The sequence below is a fragment of the Parasteatoda tepidariorum genome, chromosome 4, assembly GCF_043381705.1.
Source record: "Parasteatoda tepidariorum isolate YZ-2023 chromosome 4, CAS_Ptep_4.0, whole genome shotgun sequence".
Taxonomy (NCBI): domain Eukaryota; kingdom Metazoa; phylum Arthropoda; class Arachnida; order Araneae; family Theridiidae; genus Parasteatoda; species Parasteatoda tepidariorum.
Window position 1 is genome coordinate 100,649,194 of NC_092207.1, and position 12,569 is coordinate 100,661,762.

The window sequence follows — 12,569 nt, forward strand, 5'->3', positions numbered from 1 at the left end:
TATTTAGGCGCAAGAGCCAGTTAAATAAATAAAACGAAAGCGAATGCTATATCTAAAGAAACGCATTTAAATCTTTATTGCGGTCATCTTGACCACGATAATCACTCTAGGTTGTGCCTCATTTTATACACTTAATATGTAACTTAATAAATAAAAATAATAATGCTTTTGAATACCTCCAAAAGGTAGGTAAGGCCCCAAAAGTCAAGAAAGCTGATAGAATTATTTTAGAAATTAGCGCCTCTCATGATTGATTTGCGTCCAAAATGACCTCTACTATCGTTCTAGTGTTAAATATAAAGAGAAAATTATCTTGAAACAGTAAAACGATAATAACAATAATAAAATAAATAAGCAAAGAATCAAGGGCTCTACATAAAAGGTTATAAGTGTAAAATATAGTTACTTTTTGGTAGCAATTATATTCTTAAATGAAGAGATATTTATAAAAGGCAATTAATGTATTTGCGAAATATAATCAATGCTTTTGTAAAGTATAACAATAACGTTAAATTGTTTCACGATTATGCTTACTGACAACAATAATTTTAAGAAATAACGAATGCAAATTTCAATTTTCCTAAAATACAAATTTACGATTAGCATGTTCAGTATTACTAGTTTTATTTTAAAAAATGTGATTGCCTACCATTAAATTTGAAACTTACTGAGGCGCGAATGAATATTTTTCAACGAATTTATCGAAGCTGGCAATCTGGAAAAGAAATGGAATAATATGAAATATTAAATATGTAAATAAGGAGAAAAAATGAAGGTTCTGCAAAAAAAATTGATATTATATTTGTATATTGACAGTCGATGTAGGAAAAGATGAGGATTAAAGGTGTACGGCATTGCCTGTTTTTAAAACACACTAGTATTTATAGCAGTAGCAGTAGACAGTTCGTGGAAAATCTTGTAATGCGAGGAAAGATACATTTCTCAGATAAAATGTAACAGGAAAAAAACAATCGAAGATTCGCTATATTTTGTTATTATCAGCACTCAGTTATTTGCAACAAGTGATGTACTTTTTCCAGCAACTTTCATTTTATCGTTTTAGGGCTTTCTGGACCCATTTAGTTTCTTAAACGCATACATTGGTAGTAACATACCAGGTTGTAAAAAAAAAAAAAAAAATGGTAAAGGGAAACTAGACACAATCAATATATTTTAAAAGCTATCCAATGATACAAAATTCAATCTTTTAACTCCAACCACAAAGGTTGGTTCAGGGGCTTCTTTGAACTCTTAATCATGAGCCCCCTATTTTTATTGCAGATTCGGATTCCAGAGAAAAAGTAACTTTATTTGAATTATAGGATAATGCATTCCGCTTCACAGATGGCGCTGTGATTATGAAAATTAAAAAGGGTACAAACTGTTTAAAACGGTGGTTACTCGAGACCCCTTCCGAATGAAAATAAAAATAAATAAGGCTAAAAAAGTTTCGGTATTTTTTTCAAAAATAAATTAAATTGATAAAAAAATATTTAAACGTGCTTATTTTTATCTTTTTAATCTGATGACTTTCGAGATTGAAATAAAAATAAACAAAACTTAAAATGTTTCCGTATTTTTTGGAAGAAAAAAAATAAATAAATTGATAAAAAGAAACTAAATTTGAACGAGTCTATTTTCTTCTCGCATCTTCTTAATCTGATGGATCACGAGATTGATCATTTCAAACACATGTGTCATGTTTTTATGTTTAATTTTTTTTTTCGGTAGCACCAGCATCTGTGAAACAAAATCCATATACCAACAACTCAAATACGGCTAATTTTTTTCTGAAGAATCCGAATCTGCAATAAAAAATAAGGGTTCATGTTTAAGATTTCGAAGTCCCTCCTTCCTGTTCTCAAGGTTTCAAGATTGATAACAAAGATCGAGTTTGGTATTAATGGATAGCTTTTTAAAAATATTGATTGCGACAATTTTCACTTTTTCGATCCGATGTATATTTCGCGAGATATTTGACAGTTTCAAAACTGTTTTTAATCCCATTCAACATAAGTCATACTTCGCAACTTCTATTGTGAATTGCAGTAGCTGTAAATATAATCAATATAATAGATTTAAGCTCTGATAAAATAAAATTTCTTCTGTATATAATTACAATATCCAGTATTTATACGTAAATTACTGCTGCATTCAATTCATAAGTTTAAAATTACTATACCTGATATTTCCTAAAAGGTTTTTCAACTTGCGGGATATCTTCAAAACATTCTAAAATAATAATTTTTTCTATCAAAAATTACAAACAAAAAAAAAATATTTTTAAATTTTTTGCTAAGAATATCACAAGATTTAAAACATAAGAAAAATATAAAATTGTAGATTTTTATGCATACAAATATTTAAGATGTTGAGCAATAAGGATTTCTTTGAATCCTGAAAAAAAGGGTTAAAAATGATACATTAAGTGTTAAAATATTTTGTAAAATTCTAAATTTTGATTCTGATCAATAGAATTCTAACATGCAGAAGATACGAATCTTCACACTTCAGGCACATTTTCGTCCCGCAGTGGACTGATCGTTAAGACACGGTTCCCAGCAGATCACCGAAGTCAAGCATCACTGGCTACGGTCAGTGTGCGGGTGGGTGATCCACTTGGATCAGTCTGCGTAGGGACCGAGGGTGTGCGGTATTGGTCCTCGTTGAACTGTGCTACCGTAAAGTGCTCGACTTCGCGTGCAGGTTGTCGGGCTACCGAAGTGGGGGTGCCATCCCCTCCGCAGAGGATCAAAATTGTGATGGCATGTCTTCGGATCATCCTCCGGGATGTTTCCCAGACCGTCGCCAATAGCCCATTGTGCAGCTCTAGTGCGACGTAAATTAACAACAACAGGCACATTTTCCTGTATGTTAACTTTTTTTGAACAATAATTATCATTGTTCAAATAATTAAATCTTAAACAATTCTGCTCAAGAATAAGAATGCTTTTATCATTCTATTTTTAATCTTGTTTTTAAGTTCAGTTTTAAAACTCAGAAAAATATGTAAACAAAGACACCAAAAGCAGGCTCCTGATGTTCATTACGAATTGTGACTTTATAAACCGGCACCTGATTTGTGGAGCTGAAGAAATTGTTCAGAGTCTTATATGAAATAAATGAAAAAAGAGCAACTTTTGGTTCTTCTGTGAAAGGGAATCCACTTGTAAAAATTTTTCTTGGCATTTACTTTACACCAGTTCAAACAACTATAAATTAGATTTAAATGTAATAAATTCATTTTGTTTTCAAAATGTTTCAAAACGCGTGAACAGTTCATTTTCAGCTTACTACTTCAAAGTAAAGCGAGGTAATAACCGACCCAATGTCAGTTATTGTTTTGATTAATATTATAAAAATCACTAAAATATTTAAAATAAATAAGAGAACATGAGCTAAAATTGAATCTTACAGAGGTGATAATTGAGGATCGAAATGTAGAAGGGGAGACCATCGAGAAAAATATAGAACTGGAATTCGAACAAATTAAATGAGAGAGAGAGAGCGAAATCAGAATGACAACCCGGAAAATGCAATTGAGAATTCCCTTGTTGAAACAAGATTTTTTGACTTCTTCCAAAACGTCGCACCACCGTCTCAATTTGTTTTCGATGTATTTTAATTGATCCATGTTTCTTTCAAGTCATCCTTTAATCAAGTTTAAGATGGTTTAATTTCCACGAAGATAATGACTGCAGTAACTTTGCATGATATTGGGGTTCAACGTCCCCAAACATTTTTTTAAAGATGAAACTTCATTTGGTAAACAATGAAGATAATGACAGCAAATAATCCTTCTTTTCATTGCAGTATAGCATGCGGTAAAAATATTTTAAAAATTAAATCTCAACACAACGAGTTCGGTATATTGACATGCCACGATTATTGCTAAGTTGGTAACCAGGATAAGCAAGTTTGAGTACTTTTCGGTACTTACTTTTTTTATTTAATTAATTTTACTTAATTTTAGTTTGTTTAATAAAATAAATTTTAAAGAAGTTGATGGAGGTCCACATTTTTTGGCGACTTTTCCCTTGCTCCCCATGTTTTTTCATTTATGGAAACCCGCACAGACACTTCTAAATTAAATCGATATTTATTTTTAGAATACATATTAGACAAAATGCATTTCCATTTTTACGTAATTTCCTTGTTTTATTTTGAGTAAATTCACGTATCGTTATTTGTAATGCCAACTGCAATCGCCAAAGCACTAAATGTAGTTTAAATTTGCAAATTTTAAAAATATAAAATCCAATCTTGTAGAAGTTTGCCAGGAGTGGCTGCGAATTATACCCTTCAAGTTTGTCCCCTTCCGTCGAGGGGTTTTTATTTAAAAAAAAAAAAAAAAAAAAAAAAACATTTGTTTTAAATTCAGCACTTGGCGATTATTCTGCCGCAGATCACTAAACGGAAATCTTCCCTTTTTTATTTTGATATAAAATGCATTTTAATCGAATTATTTTTTTTTAAATGTTCTAATTATGTTTTGTTTTGGCGTCTTTTTATTTGGCAGGATGTTGCACGCTGACACAATTGAAGCCAAAAAATTGCCAGTTTTTGCCTAGGGGCCACCTCTAAGCATATTTTTACTACGAGTTCGTATTAAAAAATGAAATAATGTTCCCTTATTTGTTTTATTTTCTTGCGAATAATCGTTATGTTAGCTTTAAATCTTAGAAATGAGTAAAAGACGAGTAGCAAAAACAATATTTACCTGGATTGCAAAGCGTTGTGTTCCTACAATGTTCATCAGGTAACTTATGCAGGGCATTATCCCGTTCTATATGACGAAATGATGGAAGATTGGGATAATGTATACCCCTTTTCACGTCGCACAAGTGTTTCCTTTGAAGAGAGGGATATTTTTGGGCGTACTCGGGAAATTGTTCTAGATTTCGTGGCAGATGAAGATTGTGTTTATTGACATCATTCATTGCACGTCCAATGGATTGCAATAATTTTAATCAACTTTTTTATTTATAGATGCTTTTTAATCTGGAAAATTAGGATGAATAATTGTCACTATATAGTGTTTAATGGTTGAGGATGAGATTGTTTAGAGCGAAAATATTGAAAGCAATGCAAAAAAAATATCATACCTCATTTAAATCAATCTCTTTTCAAATCATTTGCTTATGCTAATCCAATAATCTGTAGTAAAATAAAAAACTGAAGGCTGCTACCAAGTTGTTTGAAATATTTTATGGACTTTAATACTATTCCCTTTTATTTGATGTACAATTGCTAAGAGAAAGGCAATTTTCCTTGGTATTAGCAATGTCAGACGCCCGGTGGCTGAGTGGTAGAGCTTTGCATTCTCCTGCCACAGGTCCTGGGTTCGATCCTCGGGCCGGGCAAGGTTGACTCAACCTTTCATCCCATCGATAAAATGAGTACCAAGCGTGCTTGGGAACTAAACACTGTGGGTTTCGCATTCGGTTGACCACCTAACCGGAACATCTGCTCCGGCACCACAGAGCCCAAGTTCAAGAAAACTGAGATGGGTACGGTAGGCCCTCTATGGGCTGTCCCTCCACTGACTTTAGTTTGCAATGTCATTTTGGATTATAATATTAAGTAGCGACTCACCCGTATTAAGATTATTCATAACACGTAAATATTAAAGAGATTTTGAATATCTTTTAGGCCTCTTTAGACGATCCAAGTTCTTGGACGAAGATTGATTGATATTGATGGAAACCTGTTTTGCATTGAGCTTGGATTGTGTAAATGATCATCCAAGTACTTGGTCCAAGTCCTTGGACGATAGTTCTACTTTTCATTCAAGTTTTTCCTCCCTTAACCAATCAGGGTCTTAGGTCTTGGGACGTCAACAAACAGGCATCAGACTATGTCATTTTGTTGTCTGTTTTCATGTATTTTAGTCCAAATAAATTGATTTGTTACGAGCTATTTGCATTATTATGATTGTATTTGAATTTATTTAGTAATTTTAAACTCATGTAAGTAATTTTATAATGTTGAATAAGAATAAATGCGCATGCGCAAGTTTTTCTTCCGACCCATCAGTGACATTCAAGAACCTGGATAGTGTCGACGAATCATCCAATTTTTTGGACAGAGAAAATTCCCCCGATTTCTCGGATTCAACAACTTGGACCGCGTAAACAGGCCTTTACACTTCCTTCGGAGCCTCAAAAGCGTATTCATGAAACCTTCCTACTTAAATCATAGTATCGCAAAGGGGTAGAAAATAATGTTAGCGGTGAAAGTAAAATCTCTTTAATTATTATGTTTCTTCTGGCGATGTTTTGTTCACTACTTTTCCATAACTTAAATAAAATCATGAGTTAGACGTTACCAGTAATGCTTACCTATTTTCTACGGAGTTAGTTTGGAGAGCTGAAATAACGTTAATATTAGAATGAAAGGAAACCGTAGCGCTTAACAAAAACTTTCTAGTATGTCTGTTACATAAGTACATTGTAAGAAATCTCGTTTAATGTTTAACCAAAACTTGGTGCAAAGCTTCTAATTGCACCATAAATTGGATAAATGAAAAATTATTTTATTTAGGTTGCTCCATAAATTGGTAAATATGACCAAGAAATGCGTTTATGGTGCAATATATTGTACCAAACTTTCGTACTATGACAGGCATGAGCTTTAACCGTGACCAATAACTTATTTTGTAGCTATTGACAAGATGGACGATTTTATCAAAGACAAAAACTACAGACCGATAGCTGCACATTTAACCTCTGACGCCTCATATCATAACTATCAAAACAAATAATTTCATCAACCTTTCTGAAAATAACGTTTCCTCATGCTGATACAATTCTGAACAACTCCAAAATCAAACAAACACAACTATAGAGCAAGCTGCTCATTTTATTTTTTGATTGCTTTTCAGTTATTCAAGCAAAGTGCTTGAAACATTCACAAAAGCAATTTCACTTCCTGCTTACTTTAATGGTCAACCAAAACAGTGTAAAAATTCTAGATGAATGGGATAGGGGTCGCTTCGCGACCCAGGTGCCCAATAAAATTAAAACACTAGGACTAGGAAGATGGACGATTTTGTTGTTGAAGCTTGCTATCATCTCATGCAAGTTGTCTTTGAAATTGTCCATTTTTCTTGCAGGTTAGTAAACTTTTCTTATTTATTTGCATTAATTACAGTTCATTTCTTTCATATCAACTTTAAAAATTCTGTTGTCTGCTTTGAAAGTGTTAGCTTCAAATTTCTCTTAGGAAACTATATTCGTTGTATGAATAATTAAATATTTTAAAATCTATATTAGTGCTTTTTCTGTAAATAAGGAGATACAACGATTAGAGAACAGAGTAAGAACAAAGTGCAATACCAGTAACAAATAAACTGTAAATACGGCAATCTTAAGCAGCATAGCTTTTCGCCAAATTTACTGTTGGTGCAAATTTTCTAGGTTCGTGTTTTAATTTCATTCTACCGAACAAAAAATTTCGTATGTGCTTTTTGTTAGGATTAAAACTATTTATCAATATCTATGCTTTTGTTTTGATTTTCATGTTCTATTTTGCTCATTTTCGTTTGTAATGTCACATAATTACACGAATTTTGGTCTATACATTCTAAAATGTTATTGTTGTAAAATTTACTATGCGAATTATTCACCTCAAGTTTACACTAGCCGTTGTCATGGAAACTATGTTTCTCTTTAAGTTTGTTGGGCGCGAGGAGAAAAACAAAGTGGGTAATATTGGCGTCAAAGAAAACAAAGCGATTTTTTTTTTAATTCACCAAGAATATCTTACTGAAATTTAGAACAAAACATCGGCAAGAACAAGATTTGTTTTAGAATATTTAGAAATAAGCTGATTTCTTATTATAATTTTTTTTTAAATATATTTTATTACTATTTTTTAACTATTATTATTTTATTACTATTTTTAAAATTACATTATTTTTAATCTTTTATTAGCACAAAGGCACCAATAACTTCAATGACTTTAATCAAGAAAGAGTCATAGTAAAAAATGTTGTTACAACCAGTGCCGGAACCTATTGATAAAAATATTTATTCTGCCAAAATTACCAGAATTCCAGAAGGTTATAAACAGTTTTCTCACACTTGAAAATTACTAATTTCAAGAACAGCTTACAAACAAGGAATGTGCATAGTTTTAAGTTTTGAGAATGAAGAGCCTGTGTTTGGAAAAACAATTATTATTCTGTGAACAGGCTCCAAAGTTTTATTTGTGTGTAATCTTTCTAAATCTTGCTGTGTTTCTTACAATCAACTGAAAAATATGATATAGTTAAAGTAATAGCACCAGAAAATCTATAATAATGAATATGTAAAGAAATTTGGGTTTTTCTCAAATACTCACCATCATTTACTAATTTGTAAAAAAAAATTGCAGTGTTTTTTTATAAACTGTGTGAAATTTTAATTTTTTTATCAAGTAGTAAATTATGTTTGTAAAATGGTAATTTAGTTATATTGTAAATTTTAATTCAGATGAGGCAGAGTATATCAAGAAATTTAGTATCTTATTAAAAGATTGAAAATTATTTTCAGATAGTCCCAAATTTCAAAACAGTAAAAATTGAGGCATAACATAATTTTTATTTTAAATTACTGTAAATTAAAAATAAGTTTGAATTGAATGCACCCTTAGTAACAAAAACATACTATCTATCATTTTGAGGGAATATTTTGTATTTTTTAATGAATGCTGTGGTGTGCATAAGAAGTATAATGTATTTAAGGTTTTGCATAAAAATTATTACATTCTGTCTATGAATACAAACATCAAAGAAATTAATAAATTATGTTTGAATATTGATCTGTATAGTTTTTGTTAATATTTCCAAGATATGTCATTATTTTTACAGTTCTTATTTTACTTCAAATTTATTATTTCCACGAGCCAATGTAATTAATATTGGAATGTTTCCTTAATTAGAGATTGGGGGTTGACCAATCCAACATTTGTCTACTTTTTTATAAAAATTTTAATTTGTGAAAGTAATATTTTGATTTTTAAATAACAAAATAATTTCAAAATACATAATAAGAATTTGCTTCAGCCTAAAATTAGAATTCTTTTTCCTTTTCTCTTTAAAAAATCAGCTGTATTAACTCTATAACATCTGCTGGTGCTTTAACGAATGAAATGTAAAAAAGAATTTCAATTTTATCAACTGAAAGAAAGAAAAAAATTTTATATGAGAGAAAATATTTTTAAAGCGCCAAAAAGCAGTGAAAGTTAGTATCATTATTAAATATTTATAAAAAAAGGAGAAGATAATAAATCAAATTTATATAAATAAAATTATAATTAAATTATTTAAATCTATAAAAATTAAAAGAACTATTTTTATTTTAGATGTGTTATGTAATATATATATATATATATAAATTTGATTTATTATCTTCTTTTTTTTAATAAATATTTAGTAATGATGCTAACATTCTCTGCTTTTTAGCACTTGAAAAATACCTAATAATGGTGCAACCTTCCTCGCTTTCAGTTCCTTTCAAAAATACGAAATCATGGTGCAACCTTCCTTCGCTTTTAGTTCCCATCAAAACACTTATTTTTGGTGCAACCTTTCCCTGCTTTTAGGTCTTTTCGAAATATCTATTTTTGGTGCAACATTCTTCCGATATTTGGAACTAGTAAGAGCACCAACATCTAGTGAAAGTGAGTACCATTTTTGTAGCCAGAAAATGAATTTTAAAGTTTGGCCAAAAAAAGCTCGAAATTTTTTACACTGTGTTTAATATGTTACACTTTTTTTTTAAGAAGTGGCAGAACCTTGGATTTATAATTTTAATAAGGTGCCCATCTTCTATTAAAATAACCTATAAAATATGTAATGTATTTCTCGATGGCGTTGTTAGTTTTAATCATTTCAGAAATTTAATTATTTTCAACCATGAACGTTAATACTACATTCTACTCTGTCATCGCGACGCTTTTCTAAAAGTTTTTCCTAGACCAATAGTCTCCTGCACCCTCTAACAGCATTTAAAGGAAACAAGTTGATATAGTAGATTTGAATATTTGACACACAACTGTTTGCAATTCAGTGTTTCGGCCATATTTTTGTTATTTCTGAACGGCTACATTTGTAGTTTGAATGAAGGATAATTCTTTGTGATTTACAGTTTTAATATTGAGTTTTTATACTTCATTTCAATAAAAATTATTGGATTTATGTTATTGTTTTGAAATTTCTTCATATAGTATACATACGATTTTCTAATCATTTTCACATCTTTTATCTTAGATTTAGCTCTAAAGTATTTCCGTCATATATTTATTTACACTTGTTTTTTTCATTTTGTCACAGATTAAATGCTACTCTAAACAGAGAGAAAAAAACCCACAGATAACGCTTTTTCGTATTTATTCTTTAATTAGTTTAAAAAAAATATTAAACAGTGCAAGTCATCCGTGTGAATATGTATATTATTCAACATAAAAATAAATTTAAGTACAAGAAAAGTCAAAAATTAAAATATTTTAAATATATCCTAATTTACCTTACAAAAGGGGCTTTCTTCTTTCGTGAAAACGCGATATTCTTAAAGAATTAACATTAACTAACCAGATGAATTCAGAGAACTTCATAAATTCGATTAAAATAAAAAAGAAAACGATAAACTCATACTAGCCAGTAGTGAAGCTTTTTGTTTGGCAGAGCACTGAAAACGTTTGGGTGAGTGTTGTCACTTAACCACTCATTATTTTTTTTAAACAAAAGCTTGTTTTTAAATGCTAATATTTAAGTGGTTTTTATATATTACTTTGTGGTTTTCAGGCTATTTGTTACCTAATGTTCTTTAACTAAAGTCGGGTAAAAATAGACTTTTTTCTTCCGAAAAAGTATTTAAATAACAAAGATTTCTTTTCATAGAAAGCTTTGTTACGTTATTATAAATGAGACCCAAAAACTCCTGTACTCTTCCCTCTTTTTAATTTTATAACCGTCGTTGAACAGCAGACCCAATTCTGAGTTGACGACTACCAATGTTCAACTGCGTATCCTTGTCATTTTAATCCCAATCCAGAAGACAAGGGAGCTTCTGGATCAGTACCCCCAGAAGTATTGATCTGTTATGGGAACTTGGAAGACTTTGTGACCCCGACTGATTTAACGTGCAGCAGTCCCCATTTAATACACGGGGATTCTTCAGCCGGCTGGATTCGAACTCCAGTTCTCACAAGCACGACTCCAACGCCCTACTAACCAGGCTATCCAGGCCCCTTCCCTCTTTTTTTGAGAAAATAAATGGAAGTGATTTGAGAGAGGAATTGCATTTTTTTTTTACTTAAACAAAGGAGGCATATTTTCCGATCTATTTTTTTCTCTCTGAATTACATAAACCCAATCCCTAGCTGATCGGACAAATAGTTTAGAAGTTACATATAAGGGTTCTATTTACAAAAAATACAAATTTGCACTTACACATCTGATATTGCCTTTAAACAATGGAGACATTGTTACCGATGTATTTTCTTAACTTTGAATCTATAGAGATTACGCATGAATCAATAAAACAAATAGTTTAAAAGTCGCACCAGTTATGTATAAAAATTACTACTTTTGACACACGTACTTATGTATACACTTTAGTTTCGTTTATTTTGTTTTAGTTAATGAGCGATAGCAATTTTAAGTGCTTTTTTACAAATTTGTTTTCACTTTATTATTATTTATTTATTTGCTTTGTGTTACATTTTTCTCTGCTTCTCAAAATCGATAAGACATAGGAACTCAATGATTTCGATTCTATTATTGTGTTCGAGAATTATTTACCGATAAGCTTGTAGTGAAAATAAATTACCCTGGTCGATCTCAGGGCTAAAGGTCGATCTACTGTCGCTGAAATGCAACTTCTGAGTTGAAATTTGACATGGTGAGGATCATTTTGAAATTTAACGAGAGATTTTTTTGAAATTTCTATTTGTTCGACACTTGCAATTTTAAGAGCTTTTTTACATTCTTTTTCTTTAAATAATATTTTTTCCCCATTGTTGTAGAAAAATGTATTTCTCCATTTCGTTTTGATTAACATATTAATAAATGCATTTACTTAAAATCATACATTGATGAACAAAACGATCTTTTTTATGAACTTATGAAGAAAAAAAAATGACGGAAATCAAGAGGAGAGAACTGTCCGTGAAAGCTGATTCTGAGAGAAAATGAATAAGCGCCGCATGGACAGCAACTGTGTTTTTAGCACATACACATCTCCACTGCGTAATTACTTTCGGGGAGAAACTATTTTCCATGTTATTGATTTATCAAATTGATTCTCAAAATGCTACTAATGGCAAATCAATCGTAATTTTTTAAGAAAAAGGGCATGAGCCATTCTCCCCCCCCCCCCCGATCTNAGTGATAAATGAGAAGCAACTTCGTGGATTAGTGAGCGAAGAGAATAGGGTCGGAGCTTTCCAGTAACAACTAAAAAACAGTAGTCTGGATTTTGATTCCTTTGAAAAAATTCTATTATCTCATATTTTGCGACACCTTTTGTCCGATAAATTTTAAAAAATGTTAATGAACAAAACAAAAAAACATCTAATACAAATAA

At 30.8% G+C, this 12,569-nt stretch overlaps 1 protein-coding gene across 1 annotated transcript in view; it reads right to left on the reverse strand.

Moving 5' to 3' along the window:
- Nucleotides 1-5,169, reverse strand: part of LOC139425418 (uncharacterized) — a 30,072-nt gene extending 24,903 nt beyond the window's left edge. The window contains exons 1-3 of the mRNA XM_071180279.1: nucleotides 4,721-5,169; nucleotides 2,183-2,232; nucleotides 669-715 (exon numbers count right to left, since the gene is read on the reverse strand). Coding sequence (XP_071036380.1) covers nucleotides 669-715; nucleotides 2,183-2,232; nucleotides 4,721-4,940 — 317 coding nt within the window. The 5' untranslated portion in view covers nucleotides 4,941-5,169. The remainder of the gene's footprint in view (nucleotides 1-668; nucleotides 716-2,182; nucleotides 2,233-4,720) is intronic.
- Between the last annotated feature and the right edge of the window lie 7,400 nt (nucleotides 5,170-12,569).